General features: G+C 40.5%; 1 protein-coding gene across 1 annotated transcript in view; it reads left to right on the forward strand.

Annotated features, from left to right (window-relative positions):
• Positions 1-260: 260 nt before the first annotated feature.
• Gucy1b1 (guanylate cyclase 1 soluble subunit beta 1) overlaps positions 261-17,802 on the forward strand; it is a 41,782-nt gene continuing 24,240 nt past the window's right edge. The window contains exons 1-4 of the mRNA XM_052180304.1: positions 261-402; positions 881-954; positions 13,871-13,971; positions 15,833-15,951. Coding sequence (XP_052036264.1) covers positions 400-402; positions 881-954; positions 13,871-13,971; positions 15,833-15,951 — 297 coding nt within the window. The 5' untranslated portion in view covers positions 261-399. The remainder of the gene's footprint in view (positions 403-880; positions 955-13,870; positions 13,972-15,832; positions 15,952-17,802) is intronic.

Raw genomic sequence — 17,802 nt, forward strand, 5'->3', positions numbered from 1 at the left:
TCTGGATTAGAACAGAGATGTACTAAGATGACAATTCCCCCATCCATGCTGGAAGGAGCAGCGCTGGCTCTGTTCTATCTGCCTTAAGGCCTCAAAAGAATGACTTGTCACCAGTCTGGGGCGGGAAAATGTTTGAGCGCAGTAGCTCTGAGCCCATCTGAATTCCCTCCTCTGTCTCGGATTGGTTGAGATATGGGAAGAAAAGGCACCCAGCCTCCTGCGGCTCCACTCGCCATTGGCTGAGAAGAGGTGGCAATCAGGGCTGGCCGAGACTGATGCCCTAGCTCCAGCTCTGTGCTGGTCTGGGTGCACTGTCGCCGCTGTAGTCGCTCTCTGTCTAGGTCTCTTCCGCGGTACTCTTGCCTGGAGGCTGCCTCCCAGGCTCCGGGCGCCGACACCATGGTGAGTGCTGTCAGGACCTTCAGAGGAACCTCATACCTGGGCGGGTGGACCTTGACTGACTAGAGAGCGGGCTGCGCTGCAGAAGCACGCCCAGGGCACACAGAGCGGAGGGCCGCGAGGAACAGCGCCTTCGGTGGGAGGTGGGGACATATGATCTGCTGGAGTGCTCCGAGTCTCTGGGTCCGAGTGGGTCCCCACCGCTCAAACCCAGCAGCCTCTGACTTCAGGCGATTCTGGGTGCTAGGCTCAGGGCTCAGGTTCCTGTGCTGTCCCTGTTGCACCACAGTGACAGGTGAGCAGGGGTAAGAAGATGGGGGAGGAGAGGGGGATACAAAAATTCAAAGATCCCGCAACCCCCTTTTAGGATAGGGTACCCCGAAAGCGTAGTCAGAAGGCGATTGGCAGATCAGAGGCACCGGGTGGAATACCGGGTCGCGAAGGCGCGGGTCCCTGACCGCGGTCTCTCTCTGCCCTGCAGTACGGTTTCGTGAACCATGCCCTGGAGCTGCTGGTGATCCGCAATTACGGTCCTGAGGTGTGGGAAGATATCAAGTAAGTGAACAGCCCCGCTCCCAGGGCCGCGCGTTGGCACCGCGCCCGCGCCCGCTTCCCTGGCTGCTCCCAGCAGGGTCGTGGTGCGCATCCTCCAGTCTCCGCTCCCACGCTCCGGAGTCCGGACTAGGAGAGGAGGGTAGGCCGGGGCGTGGCCGTGTGATCAAGCCCCTTGGGGTCGCTGCGGCCTCCTCACCCCGACTGAGCGTGGGAACACCCAGATAGACAGAGCCCTGTGGCTCCCAGGCCAGGTTCAGAGGGTTGGTTAGCTCCCATGCAAAGGGACCTGGGGGCTTCCCAGGCCTCTGCAAGGTCTTGGAACTAGAGGCAGGAAATGAACAGAAGATTGCTTTCCTTTGCAATTTACACACTAGGTACACATAATATGATTAAATCATTTGGATATGCTATACACTCCAAGATTTTTTTCTCCAATAAGTCATGAGAAACCCATATTTAATAAAGGGACATTTCCCCTTTAACTTGCCCAAATCACCCTTGCTTTGCTCTGTTTTCTTCTGGCAACCCTAGCAGGACATCCTAGTTTCTGTAGAGCTTTGAGCCTGGTACTCAGATGAAACCAGAAAATACACTTCTCTGAGATGTTAAGGCCCATGTCATCTCTTAAGCTTTTTTGTGGGTCTAAGAAGGAGGTATATTGGGGATTGAAGCCAGAACCTTGTTCTTGACAGGCAAACGCGGTGCCACTGAGCTGCATGTCTGGCCTTCATGTTTCTGAGACGGGATCTCCCTACACACTGCGTAGGCTGTCCTGGAACTGCCAATCTTCCTGCCCTCTCCTAGTGCAGGCTTTAGAGGAATGCGTCACCAAGCCTCGTGGAGCATTGCAATCTAACAGAATTCATCTTTTTCCCCTCTCTCTTGTTGAAACTTGGATTTAACTCCTGTTTATCTGAATGTTGCTACCAACAATTGTAAGATCATACGCAGGAATCACCAAGTCTATGGTGGGGATTAGAGAAAGACAGAGGGGAACAGGTTTCGATTATTTGTTGAGTTCCTGTACCCACCCATGCCATTCGCCCTTGCTATTTTTCTCAGCACATTTTTAATTAGCAATCATTTTCAACATGTCTTATTATGTAGTAAGAGAATGATGATTTTCTGGATTTAATCTGTTTCCATAGAAATGACCAGGTCTATAATTTAAGCATTAGAACCCAACCTCTCCCTCTAGCTCTCTGGGGTTTGAGCTTTAATCCACGTTCCATAAGCCATTCATGGTATCTACATCTGTATTAGCTGCAGGGCAGCGATGCATCCAATTAAAAAACGAGGTCAAGATGGGGCACTTACTATTCTATCAAACTAAATCCTAAGAAGCAAGGCTGCCTTCAGGTTGCAATTTTCTTTCGACTTTATCCTTTCCTTCATAATTTTCATTGTCTGTGGAGACAGTATAGAAAAGGCAGACACCAAGAACAAGCCCTCCCAGTGCCACCCAACATGAGGAGGTCTACAAGCCACTTTGCGGATGCATGAAGGCATTCATGTGTGTATGTATCCCCCATATGTTAGGCTCTCATCTTTAAAAATGAATTCTCCAAGGTTCATGAGGGATGAACTATAACAATGGATATGCTTAGGATTTAAAGAGCAGCAACAGGTTTATTTTAAAAATTAAATTGTCAAAATGTTTATTTATGGTGATTATAATCTAAAAAATACATACATTCTATGTATTGTATGTATGTATTCACACTTCCAAATGGTGGCTGAAAATAATACATGTTACTTCAAGTAATTTGTACACACACACACACACACACACACACACACACAGTGGGGGAGATGAGATGAGACATGTTCTTGCTATGTAACTTTGGGCTAGTCCTGTTCTTCCAGCAGTCTGCCTGTCTCTGTCTCTCATGTGTCTGGACCACAGACATGTGTACTCACCTTCAAGTAGCACTGTGCACAATTCGTAGGTTGATCAACTGATAATAATTGTGAACAAGGCCATATGGGTGGCTTCCTCTGAAATTATTGTAAGGACAGTGTCCTTACAATAGAGGAATAGAACCAGTGTTGGCTACCCAGTTTCTTGTTTTCTCTTTTTAGGAAGACATCTTTTGTTGCTGGCATGGGTGCAGTTTTGTGCATTTGCTGGGGAGTCTGGCTTGGATCTCTGGACCTAGAGGACTAAAACTGTTCCTTACTACCCTGCCTAGTTTCCCAAGAGGTTGCCTCCTGGAAGAGCATTTGCCTAATCAGCAGATGCTCACAGAGGATGAGGGAAATGTAACTGATAAGGCTACTGTCATGAAGGTGTCTCCTCCCCTCCCAGCCCATTCCAGGGAACTCTCTGCAGCTATTGGTCCAAGATGCTTTCAGTTTTAAATACTTATGAAAAACTAAATATGTGAGAGAACTTTTTATCCTTTTCTTCCAATATTACCTGTGAAAAACTATAAATAGTTATAAAATGTTTTGTAATATTTTTGAAGTTTAGTAAGAAGTGGGCATTCATCATTTATAGGAAAGGAAGCAAAACACTAAATAACAAATAAAACTCTAAGTATTAGGTTCCAGATGGAAAATTCTAGATGGCTAAGAGCAGGAAATCTCTCCTTGTAGACTCAGGGTCCACACAGACTATGGCCAATAGTATTATCATTTCACAAACATCGTGTCTCTTCTTCTCAGGAAAAGGAAAAATTGTTCAGAAACCTTCTCTTAAAGAGATAGACAAAAGATTTGGTGTCTGTACCCAAGTCTAGACACAGGGTATTATGGATGTATATGCATAACTACTCAAATGTAATAGTGTAAACACATAAACATTGTTAGCTCTTGTATTAGGCAACGTCTGGATCCAGCTTCCCCATCCATTTCTGATCTACACAGTAACATAAGAGGAAAAAAATTTGTTTCAAATCTTGCTTTGCAAATTTTGAATCTTCAAATGATCCTCTTAAGGAGCCATGATTCCTAGGTGATGAAAAAAATATCTATCATTCATTTAGAAAATGTAATCAGACTTTATGCATATTAAAATACAATCTAAATGCTTGGTAAGTCCCTCTCTATTATGCTGGTGTCAGCCCTGGTTGATATGATAATTGTATTGTGTCAGTGAGCTCTGAGATTCTCTATCTACCCTGGAACTTATATGGATTCTAAGACTGGATTCAAAAGACTGGAAATTCTAAGATGATTAAAAGTCTATTGAAAACAAGTGACAGTTGAAAATGTAGCTCAGTGGTAGGATCCAATACTAAAATACACCACACACACACACACACACACATACACACACACACACACACAGACACACACAAATACCTTCCAGAACACTACTTATTTGCCTGCAGGTGGGCAGGCCAAAGCATTGATTACTTGTGCCTGATTTTTTTCTGAGAAATTAGAGATACGCAATTAGATATAAATGTTGGCATTAAAGCTGTAGGTTTTATAATAATGTAACAGCTTTGTTAATTAAGAGATGCTGTTGTTAATTTGCTGTCAGTCACCTTCCATGTGTTTCGTCAATTCGCTACCTACTTAATTCATTAGTCCTCCTTCTCTTTTGTTTATTGTCAAGCTTATCTTTAGTGAACATAGTTTAGCACTTCAGGCACTGAGGATAGAAAAGCAAATGATGTCATTCTTGTCTTGAAAAGTCTGTGATATCAGGATATTTTTAGTCTTATTCATTTTTTTTATAAAACTTCTCTGTCACTCAAATAAGGAAATAACTTGACTGTCGAATAGCACATACTGATCTTCCACTTTGAAACTCATATATGTCGTGTAGTTTGCTAATCAGGAATGAATATTAGGACCCAAACAAGCATTTTTTTTTTAAAAGAAATAGTTATATGACTTTCCAACCTGCCTAAACTTTCCAAGTCTCAGTTATATGTGGAAAAAATTAATGTGTTGAGTTGTTGTAGTGCATACAATATTGTCTGAAAAAAAATGCTTAATGTGGTTCTTAGATAGCTTCGGAAGAAATGGCATCTATTGTTTTCCAATTCTCTCTGGTAACTGGGCTTTTCAACATCTTTCTTCTTCAGTACAATTGAAAGATGTGAAACTTCTTTTGAGTGACAGCGGCCTGGGTCTAGGGGTGTTATTGGATGCCCTTGCTTGCCTAGCACTTCACCTGAACAAAACACTAAGAACAATAGCCCATGGTGTTTCCACTTGTTTCCTACCCTCTGGTGTAAGGCATCGGGGGAGGGGGTTATTTCTCATTTCTTTTATCCCATTATTTAATTGGCTGTTCTGATTTGTTTTGAATTATCTCCTGGCCTTTCTTCTTTCCCCTTGGTCCTTATCATCTTCCCTTGCCCTCCTCTAAAACAAGCCCCTTGCTATGTTTTCCGTGCCTGCCCCTGGTCTCATCCTCCACATTCTGCAGATTGTTAGAAAATGATGATTTCACTATACCATCTACATTGTGATTCTTCAAGCCACTCCCCTGTCCCTAATCCCTTCTGCTTTTTCTCATTCATGATGGAGTGAGTTAAATTTCTACACCTCTATACGACAGTTCAAGTAAGAAACAGCCTATATGTTTATGAATATGAATGACACTTCATATTATAAAGCTATTTAAATCCTCTAGAGTTGCTTCCTCCGTATGTATTTTCAGCTGAGCCCTGTAACATCTATTTGAAACAGGAAATGACTTTCCAGCTCAGTGTATTTGCCATTGTTGTGGTTTTTCTTTTTCACTATGAACTTGCATTTTGAAGAAATTAAATGACTGTCTGTCAAGAGCATTATGTGTAGGATGCTGAAAAGTCACTACTTAGTTCAGGGACCATTCCGCTAATACCAGGCTTCATGCTCCTAGAAGTATTTTCCAAAGAGAAGAAGTTACCTAATGCAACATATTTATTTTAGTACTCAAAACAACCTCTGGAAAAAAATTAAACAAATTTCTATAAAGACTAACAAATTAATTAATTAATAAGTTCTGGGTTAGGATGAGACATTTTTTCTGTAGGAAATTTTTCCAGATAGCCTGAAACACGGAAGAAGACACTAGGCTTGATGCTAGGCAACTAAAGGTTTAATTGTGAATCACCTCACACAGCTGCTGGTGAGCTGTCTGAACTGGGTCTTCTCCAACCCAGACCACTTTGGGAACAACATGGGTCTTGTGTGGTAAGGCAGGCCACAGCTTTTTTGATTGGTTTGTTTTTATGATCTGCAGCAACCCCCTGGCTGGGCTTGGGGAGTCTTCATTGCTTTATATTGTTCCTTTTTGTGTATTAAATGTATATTAGAATCATATTAACTTGGTGTGGTTTTGTACATTGCAATGAGGACTATAAGAAAAACCAGAAAGCCCTCGCTTTCATTCCTACTAAGTCAAGATTGGATGGTGACAAGCTTTAACTAAACATGGCTGCCGTTTGCAAGAGCGATGTCCTTTGTATTCTCTCTCTCTTTTTTTTTCTCTAGAATCAGAGACCTGGCAAATGTTTCTGTCTAACATGTTGGAAGGTGAGAGTTAGGGGTTGATGCTTCGCAGATGTCTGCAGGAAAGCACACTTAAGGAAATGAGTACTATAAAGAAGAATCTCTCCAGTCCAGTTCCCTGGCAACAGTGCAGACTTGAAGTCGTGCAGCTTTTGTGTTCACTGTTTTGCTTCTTTATGCATTGAAGAAGAAACAATAGGAAAATAGTGTTATTATTATTACTTGTATCTAGAAAAATATAAGGCTTCTTTTTTCTTCATAAACTATGTCAAAGATGTTGATCGTAGATCAAACTATGATCTAAGGATAACACTTTAATAGAGGCTAAGGTCAATATGCATTATCCCATTTATACTGAGCATCTATCCTTGCGAACTGATCTCTGCTACTTAATCATGCTGAGATTTAGAGTTTGGAACACATGTTCCCAGTTATGGTTGCTTTCTTTCCATATCCTTTCCTTGTTCTGTAAATGCCTGCTTCTCAGCTTTGATATATCACAGTGGATGCTGTTGAAGGAACCATCTCATGTATCCAGCTTGCCTTACCTTCCTAGTCCTAGTACATGAGTTAGCTGATAATTATGCTTGGAATTATTCATCTAATGTCTGACCCAGCTTACTAGGGTCTGTCCTTCTTACTATTCTTAGAGAAAAACCTATAAATCTCTCTCTCTCTCTCTCTCTCTCTCTCTCTCTCTCTCTCTCTCTGTCTCTCTCTCTTTCTCTTTTCCTTTCTTCCTTTCCTACCTGGCTCTATTTCTCTCTTTCTCCATGAAAATGATACATACATATGTATGTGAATTGTTTTTACAGTATTAATTGAAGAAAATAAAGAGCATATGAATAACACATATTTATTGTGTGTGTGTGTGTGTGTGTGTGTGTATCTAGGTCCTTAATTTGTAAGATGCTGGTCAAAGCCACTGTCATAGACTGCAGAGAAATATATGTCAGGCTGCAGTTAGGTTTGGGATAATGCCATTCCATTTTGAATGCACTATCTCATTTATATTGGGCATTTATTTGTGGTTCTACTGTGTCCCAATGCTTCCCGCTCATAGAATCACTAAATTGTCAAATTCATTCCTTATTGTCACATTACAAGCGAGAGAACAGGGAACATTAAGTGACCTCCTTAAATACAGCTATTCACAGTGTAAGGATTTTGACAGACTGCTAATTATGCCACTATGGGTTTTCACCCAACAAGAACCTGCACTCTGCTTCCCAGCATGGACTGATTTAGCAAGGACTCTAACCATCTACCTGTGGGCTTGTGTCTTCTGCATTTCTATTTGCTTTCCTGGAATGTCCTGGCAATATGTACAATGTAACTTTGATTACAATGTTTGGAAGGTGTTTTGATTTACCAACCATCATATGTGTTGAAGAAAATCAAACCCTTCTAAATTTTGGACAGATTGCTTGCTTTGAGAGGAACTATGAAATCAGGTGCTCCAGGCAGGGTTGATGGTGAAGTAGATTCATCTGTTTGATAAGGCTGTAGAAAGCCCTTATTTAAGATATTTGTGAGTGGCTTTCAGAGCGGCGGCCATCACTGTGATGCATCTCCCATGTCAGGATAGTCAGGATAGTCACTGTGAGGACAACCACAACAGCCCCCACCCACAATATGCCAAGAATAATGGCATTATTTTGCTTAAAATTGAGACCCATTTGTCATTCATGGATGAGTGACAGGTTAGCTTACAGGAACCAACCTTCAATTAAAGTATGAAATGGAATCTGATTCTAGACTTACAAGATCTGTCTCTCCTTTGGCCAAATTCTTCCACTGGAATCTCACCTTGGAGGTTCAGAGACTCATTAAAATTCTTGTAATTAGATAATGAAAATACAGCAACTATTTTCCCTGCCATCTACAAAAAAAAGTCCACATGCAGTTTCAATGTGGCCTGTGATTATTGTCTGTGGCTTTTAATGGAACATTTTAATTTTCATAATGACTAGATACAGCTCAGTGTTTAATATACTTCCCTCCCTTTCTCCTGGGCATTCCTAGAATTTATTATACAGAGCAAATCTGCGTACAGCAGTAAGGCTTCAGGATCTGTAGCACTTGGGGATGTTGGAGGTCTGACAAGTGTGACTTGGTTAGAGTTCACCTTTGTTTTGAGACCTCCGTGGGAAGCTTCTTTACCAAAAACACAGACTGTCCCTGGAGTACACTAGCCCGGCATCGGCTCAGGTTAGGATGTGCAGTCCATCATTTTGTTGTTTATACATGATGTCAAGAGGAAGCTCTTGAAGCAGAGTTGTGAGAAATGATGCTTGGCCATTTTGGACATATTATATATCTGATTATTTTTTTCTTTAAGTCACATAAAATAGTCTTTAATGTGAAACATGAAGTATATTCTTATACAGTTATATTGGAAAGCTTGTTTTATAGTACAGTGTATAGAAATTTATGAGAAAGTAAATTTGAGTAATCCCTTCCCTTGTCTTAAAAATGTGTATGCATATATTTAGCAGGTGAGCATTTCAGCCAACCCACCAAACTCCATCCTGATAAAGCTACTCACTACCCAATTTTGGAGTTAACTAGTAGATATGAAAAAATGGGCTTACATTAGAACACCTGTCAATCAGAGAGAGTGAGCAGAAATGTTCTGGGGCAAATATGGCACCTATCTGTGATGCATAACTATGGCAGAGAGCATATGATTCTATTATCATTTTGTCCCCATCTGAGAATTTAATCAGTATTCTAAATCACATAAGGGAAGAGATCTTGCTTTTGCTAATTACAATTCATAAATTTCCCTGGCGAATCACCAAAGTGCACACTTGCTTTTTTTTATGCAGAATGGGGACTTCTAAGTTGGTTGTTGCACCTCTTGCCTCTCCCATGCACATTTCTTCTTCCTCCTCTTTGCCTTGCTCCTCCTCTCACCTCATCCCCTGGACATTCGTTCTCCCTCCCCTGGAGCCTTCATATTTTGCTTCTTCAACTGCTGCACCTCTGTGTGAGACAGGCTGATTGTGCTAACAGTCCCATCCTGGTGACTGCAGGAGAGTGCTTACCTTGTGCTCTACAAAAGACATGGGATGGAACCCCAGGAGTGGACCCCCTCAGACAAGTCCAGCTACATACAGCAGAGCTGTAGTTCTTTATTTTGCATGGGCTGTGCAGAAAGACTTCAGACTCGTTATTTAGAAAAAAAAATAAAACAAAAACAAATGAACAAATGCAAGGGGGATAAGCAAAATAAATAAATAAAAATATGTCTAAAATATTAAATGTTAGAGAAATTTTTGAATTATGAATCCCAGAGAAGCCCGTGGCTGCTTCATGTGATGCAGAAATTAAGCAAAGTTGATGCTAAGATGATGATACTTTTTGAAAAATTGATTCTAGAAAGATGGTGAGAAAACCTGGATTTGGTTAATTCAACCTCCAAGGAAATGCTACATCTAAAAAAATAAATGTGGCCGGGCAGTGGTGGTGCATGCCTTTAATCCCAGCACTTGGGAGGCAGAGGCAGGCAGATTTCTGAGTTTGAGGCCAGCCTGGTCTACAGAGTGAGTTCCAGGATAGTCAGGGCTACGCAGAGAAACCCTGTCTCGAAAAACCAAAATAAATAAATAAATAAATAAATAAATAAATAAATAAATAAATAAATAGATAAATAAATAAATATTAAATAAATAAATAAATATTAAATTATTAGAAATGGTATATATTAGATAGAGAGGTGTATATTCGGTATTGGCTTTTATTTATTTATTTTCGGTATTGGCTTTTAAAGGTATAAATGTTACAGGGCAAGAAAGTAAAAGATGAAGAACTTTAAAGTTCCATAACTTGAATTATGTATGTTACTTACATAATCTATCTACAGACTTGGCATAACTTGAATTATGTATGTTGCTTATGTAATCTGTCTACTAACTTGCACCCTAACTTTTCTTATATTTGCTTCTCTTTCTCTGGTCACCTCTGATTTCAGTCAGTAGCAACTGAAGTCGGGGGGGGGGGGTGATTTCTTAAACTATGGAGAGAGAGAATCTTTAGCAGAAATGGAAGCAGGAGAGGCATTATGGTTTCTACCTAGTAATATGGTGGGTCTGTCATGAAGAGCGCTGACTGAGGGTGTTAGGGGGTCTGCATAAAAGGTGCTTGCTCAGAGGTTTGGGGTCATGAAGAACAATGACTGGGGGTGTTAGAGGGGGTCTGTTATGAAGAATACTGATTGAAGGTGTTGGGGGGATCCATAGAGTGCTGGTGGTGGAGGTGTTAATCACCTCTGTGTACCACATGAAGACTAGGGCATTAGGCAGCTAGGCAGCACAAAGCCTGACTCAGTAGGAATCTGTGAGGAGTGTAGGAGTGGTTCTGAACACTGACCGGACATTTCCAGCGGGGGCTGCAGTGATACTGCCTGCCTCCCCTTCATCATTGCACATGCCTGTTCCTTCTCAGGTTAATCTGTTATCCAATCACATTTGGGGTTCTGCGATTCTCTAGTTAGTGTTTCCAATGAATACAGCAGGAAATGATGGATGGGCTGCCTAGAGGAGAGTACTGGTTCCAGCAGGCTGGGTGAATGATGGGAGACAGCAATTGCACCTCTTTATGCCCCAAGTGTCACATCATCCCTGAAGATCCCAACACTACAGTATGGAATGCAGAATCTCAGTGCTATCTCTTTCTCCCCCATTTTTATTCTGTCTACCTTGACTTCTTGGCTTGAAGTTAAGCCATAGCATGCTATAACATAGTACGCAATTTAACACTTTTTGCATATTACTTCTTTCTACAATTACAATACCAGTCAATGAGGACTGGTATCTTCCATAGTTTTCTTTACTGATATACCAGGATGCTTTGAAAAAGAACCTAGAGCATAAAAGGCCTAGAATATGTGTGGAAAAATGTCTGGAGCAGGGAATAAAAAAAAGAAAACAAGCAACTGGATATTCCCTAAGGCCTCAGAGATAAATGCAAATAAGGAGTTCTAAGTGTCTGAATAATTCAATGGAATTCAGCATGACATTTCCACAAGAAGACACTTCCTGGTCTGCACTCTGCTTGCTTTGTTTTTAGCCCCCCCCAGGGAGCCTGACCAGGATCATTTTAGGAAGGAATGCTTAAGAGATAAAGGAGCTTGTTTCAATAAACAGAGAGCATGTGGGTCTGGTTGGTGGTTGGCCCTCGCTTAGCTGGTTTCTCTGGAAAGAGCCACTTCTGTTTTCTGCATATGGAGTGTGGATGTTTCTCACTCATTCGAGAGTTACTATGGATTGGTGGGTGTTTTATAGAAACTACACATATTACAGAAAATTGTATGATTTGATTTAATTCATTTGAAAGATCAGAACATGGTGACTATAGTGAATTAGCATATTTTTTGTTGACTTGATTAACATTTATGCATATTTTATTAGTATATTTTCGGTCAGTTGTCTCTAAATTCCCATGTGGACATTAGAGTTGGTTGGTTCACAGTAAAAACAAAATTGGGAAAATAACAAAATTGACATAGTCATGGCATTTAAAACAGCTAATTCCATTCCTAGGAATTTATTCTGTTTTTATATAAAAATACAATTAGCTACAAATATATTCATCGTGACGTTATTATTTATACTTGTTGAAGAAAATAAAAGCACTCCAAGAAGAATTTGTTAAACTGAAAAGATAGCCATCAAAGATGACACTAAAATTAGCTGCATTAAAAAGCATTATATATTCAAGTGTGAAAAATGTGATATAGTACTGAGAGCAGTTATTTCAGGCTAAGGCCAGCTTCTTGTTTCTTTTTTTAGTCTTTTCTTCCCTGTGCCTTATGAATTCTTGCAATAAGCAATAAGAGTACCTAACTTGAATCACTGGATTTTCAGAGTACACATATGTAAATCAAATGTTCAGCATTTTTCCATCTTGTGCCAATGTATGATATTAAGAAGATGTAAGCTCTATGGAGAACTATGTTCCTTTCACTTGATACTTATATATGCTTGGAACACAGAAAAAGGTCACCCTTGACATATAGCTCAGTAATTGATAATGCAAATACATGAAGCTCTATCTTAATAAACATGTACTGCTTTAATGGCTTTGAACATAAAGTCATATATGACTTTGTGTCATTATCGTCATGGGAGGCCAGTTACATTCAGCTTCTCATTTTAGAAAAGCTAGGTTTTCATGCTCATTCTATATATGTGATTTGTTTAAGTTCGCCCAACTAATAAATTCTGAGCTCTGAAATCGTGCTTTCTTGGTACAGGGAATGGGATTCAGGGCCTTGTGACTATTGGAGGACAACTTCCCAGCTACGCATAATTACAGCAAAATCATAAATTATATGCTCTGAAGAACACAGAAAATCTTTGCAAATATTTCCTTGCTAAGTCATGCATATGACATGACACAACTGGAGAGATTTCCCTTGAATAAACAAAGAGCAGCAGCTGTGACAGAACAGCTCCCGAGGGAAGAGTGCCTGGGGCACACCTTGAAAATGTCACTGTGGCAGTGTCTGCATACAGGGTTCAAGTGAGGTGGGATGAAGCAGAGACAGTTCTCCACATTGTGTGTGAATCTCGTGTGGAGACAGCTGCCTGGGAACGAGTCAGCGCTTTCTCCACCCAGCAGTGTTTGAAGGATGGCTTTCTCCACTGCATGGACACTTACTTGAGAAAAGCAATCCAAATTCTATCAAAATAAATGTATTTATAGACTCCTGATGGCTGTTCAGAAATGATAACCAACATTCCCTTGCACTAACTGGGCATGGGTTGAGCTATTGTGTTTAATATGTTAACGATATGTGACAAGATTTGGCCAATCCACTCAGCATCTGGAATCTGATGTGTTTAAAGCATAACTCTTGCTCTCACTCCAGACCATCGCAGACAGCCTTTTCCAGTTCGCTACTGACGATTGTTGTTCAGGCCAGAAACCTCCTTGTCACCCAAAGGCTCTACCCTCCCCCAGCCCAGTCTCAGCAGGCTGTTATCTATCTAAACAGTCACCTAAATGGAAGTCCTTGCTCACAAACCCTGCTGGCTCTCTTGATCCCCTACCTACCTTTTCACCAGAACATGCCTCTCCTTCTAGAGTGTATTTTTTTCGAGATAAGAGAATTCCAGTCTATTTCTCTAAAATCTGCATCTCCAGTTCCTAATACTGTGCCCCACACCTATAGGGAATCAATACTTACTATTTCCCAATTTAAACATAACTACATTGCAATGTGTTATCCATGAGAGTACTAAAATGTATTGCATGTATTGTTTTAATTTGGATAGAAGCCTGTGGCAATTCCTCCAAAATTACTGGGTTGTTAGGTACATAGTGTTGACTTAAGCAATTTTGCCTCTACTAATCCTGTCTCAGAAATAGGTCTATTATTCGCACCGCCATGATTTTTGACAGATACTCTAATTTTAACTTTGCTCTCCATCACCTTTCCATTTTCTTCCAGAAAAGAGGCACAGCTGGATGAAGAAGGCCAGTTCCTTGTCAGAATAATATACGATGATTCCAAAACATATGACCTGGTGGCTGCTGCAAGCAAAGTCCTCAGTAGGTTGAAAACAATTTTCCTTCTCTGTGTTAGTCACATGCAGGTCTATAAAGGAATGTGTGCTCCAGGACCACAGTGAACCATTATGCAAGGTTTTCATTGTACAGACGTGGTGGTTTGATGTAGGATGCTCGGCTGTGGCTATGCTAAATCTTACATCTTCAGTATAAGCTGTTCAGTAAACAGAAAATAGAAAATGAAAATCTCCTGTACAAGGTCTTATGTGGAGGAAAAAGCAAAACAAACAAACAAAAACCAAACAACTACCAATATTTCAGCCCCAAAAACTTCAGTTACAGTGCCAACCGCAGAGTGAGCATTCAAATGTAGAGTGCAGGAAACATTATTCTCAACTGTGTGTTACACTAATAAGCTATGTGAAGCACTAGCAAAAAGGGAGAGGAGAGCCAGTGGCAAAGGAAATTCACAGAGAATACCCATGGCTGCTCAGCCCATATAATGCTACTTGTATGTCCAAGTTTTCAAAGCTGATAATTTGCTATTACGTAAGCAATTGGTGTGATCTTCTGTGGGACACACTGTTTCTTCTGGTCTCGGCATTCTCAGTTGCCTGTACTTCTTTGTTCAGAGCTGAACTCTCATGAGCTTCCCCCACCCATCCACATTAATATGTCTAAAGATGTCATTCTGGTTTGGTTCCTGTTCTGTTTAGAAAGGTATGATGGTGAGACTTTGCCAATGTAGTTTCTGACATATTGAGGAAAGACAGTCTCACAGCAAACTCCCTGTTCCTCTGGATCTTACAGTCTTCCTGGTCCCTCTTCTGAAGTGATCCCTGAGTCTTTAGTAGTACTGTGGACTATTCTTCACGCTGTTCATTTTGGGCAGTTGCTTCACCTTCCTTTTTGAGATAAGGTCTCCCACTGAATCTGGAATTCACAGTTGGGCTAGACAACTGGTTGGCGAGCATGCTCCAGTGACCCACCTGTCTCCAACCCACCAGTGCCGGAGCCACTATATCTGGCGATTGTATGAGCACTGGAGATCCAAGTGCAGGTTATCATACCGTGAGTCAGGCACTTTGCCAAAGACGCCATTTGTCCAGCCTCCTCACAGTGTTAAGGAATTTTCACCAAAGATATGTGTAAGTGGTTTTCCTAGAATTACATATATTAACAAAAATGAAAGGTCTATCTTCTCAATAAAAGATTCATTGAATAAATTATTGTACTCATGTTGAATAAGAGATCAGTCAAAATTCAAAAGAAAGGTATACACATAAATTTCATGAAATATTAATGATTCCTTTCCAAGAAAAAGCAGGATATTAGGATTTATATGTGAGCAAGTAGTTAAATATTCATATTTATATCAAGCAAAGTTATTTTGCAACAAAGTATCTTACCACCTGTATTTAGTATGTGTGTGTGTGTGTGTGTGCACATGCATGAGCTATACAGATGTTTATATACCACATCACATATGTGGAGGTCAGAGGAGAACTTGAGAATCAGTTTTTTCCTTCCACCATGTGGGGCTTGGACATCAAAATCTGGTCACTAATCTTCATAGAATCATTTTACTGATGCTGTGTCTTTGACTTGAATAAATATATTTTTAAAGAAACAATACACTAAATATATAATAAAAACCTAGTAGCATAAGTGTGTTAGTATATAAATTGAGAAAATGGTTATATCCCTAATATTGTGATTCATACCATTGACATGTTAATGTAGTCTTCTCAGATTTCATTGTAATACATTGGTCAGAGATTCCTAGTCTATATTCACACTGTATAATAATTGTGGGTATTTTCAATCATTTTCTTATACATTTGTGCTTGTTCTTCTCACTGACAGTCTTCTGCCTGTTCTTTCTTTTTCATCTACAAAACAGACCTCAATGCTGGCGAAATCCTGCAGATGTTTGGGAAGATGTTTTTCGTCTTCTGCCAAGAGTCTGGCTACGATACCATCTTGCGTGTCCTAGGATCTAATGTCAGGGAATTTTTGCAGGTGAGAAGTTTGAGGTCCTGAAAGTGAAAGTTCTCAGTGCCTATTGTTAAATTAGAACTCTCAAATACTTCTATTTAGCCAGCTGGACAAGAGTGTCTTGCTGCTGGCAAGGAACCCTTATAACCATTCTCACATAAGATGCAATTATTAGGTGACTTTACTTGTATTTGAGAATTTTCAATCATATATTTTCACAATCACTGGTTGTTGACTCTGAATGTGCAAGCCTTCAATTAGTATTCTCTTAAAGTGCACAGGGTCTATTGTGACCTGTCCAATTGCCTTTAAGAAGAAATTACATATGCTAATCATGAGGTCTTTTGTTTTCAATATATAATATGGTTTAATTTTTTGTAGCATACTTTTGAATACACTGGACAGTGTATGAGTATTTAGTAAGCACTGCCTAGGCTTCTTATTAGGAGAAAGCAGCAAGGGCTTCAGGTATCTCATGGAGGAGAACTAATTCTTTACCTTTGAGTTACAAATCAGTTGATCTAACACAGAAAGAAAGAGATATGAGGAAATTCAAAGTTGGTTTTAGGAAAAAAAAAGACAAAAAGCAAACACTACCACCCAAGGCCTTTATCTTACAGAACTGAACAGTGACCATAGAAATCTATACTAGTAAATTCCCCATTTGCTGAGATGCTATTTCTGGACTGCCTGTGCTATTTTGAGCTCTGGCGTTTGTGAGACCCTCCGGATGACCGTGTAAATGCTCAGCATCGTGGAGCTGGGTCACAAAGAGTGTTTCCAACCTGACTGCTGAGAGCCACTAGACAGGCTGGACAGTGATGTCAGCGCAGTCCCTGCTGAACTGGAGCCCAGGCTTGAGAGAATGTAAACCACTCTGAGACCAGCTGCATTATTGATTTAACAGCCAAAATAAGAACGCTGGTGTTTAATCAAAATGTCTGTTGTTTACACAGGGACATTTTTCTTATAAACTTAAAGCAGCATTAAATCAAGATGAACACTGGTTTATAGACTCCAGCTGTGGACTCACTCAGTCCTGCTATTCGAAGAAAGCTGCCCCTTCCAAATGAAGTAGCTACTAAAGTCCAAGCCAGTCTGGGAGTGTTTAAATTGATGATTTCAAATGGATTGAATCTTGAGACTTCAAAATTCTGGGGGGGGGGGGGGATTTTACATTCGTTGAATATAAAGTCCATTTTAAAGTATGTTTATTGACTACTGTCACTTTAACAGAAACATTGTTTTAAAAAATATTATGGTTTGTGTGTGTGTGTGTGTGTGTGTGTGTGTGCGCGCGCATGCGCACACGTGTGTGTACATGCTCATACGCTCATCCATGCAGGTACCCAAAGGTCAGAAGGGGGAATCTGATCCCTTGGAGTTAGAGTTAAAGGAATTTGTGAGCCACCTGTGGATGCTGGGGTCTGAACTCTGGTCTTCGATTAGAGGAGTAAATGCCCACAACTACTGAGCCATCTCTTTAGCTCCCAGAGTGAAGTTTCAATTTCCAATAGCTCTCCATTTTAATGTCCTCCTCAATGATTAGATTTACACAACAGACAGATCACAGGTTTCAGTAGATGTATTCATTTCTTTATCTAACCTGTCCTCATTTTTACCATCTCCCACCTCATTATGGAGGTGTTTTTATGTACTCTCAAGCTGTAGAGACGCTAGCTAGGGAGGCTCCTCAACACTCTGTAAAAGCTTAATTATTATTTGACAGTTTTGTGCATTATGCAATACACTCCAGTCACACAAATCCAACCCTTTTAGGTCCCCTCCATCTCCACCAATACCTCCACTCCTCCTAACAAGTCTTCATCCTGCCATTGTGTCTTTCTGTTTTGCTTTGATTTTGACCCACTAGTT

This window comes from Apodemus sylvaticus, chromosome 4 (genome assembly GCF_947179515.1).
Source record: "Apodemus sylvaticus chromosome 4, mApoSyl1.1, whole genome shotgun sequence".
Lineage (NCBI taxonomy): Eukaryota > Metazoa > Chordata > Mammalia > Rodentia > Muridae > Apodemus > Apodemus sylvaticus.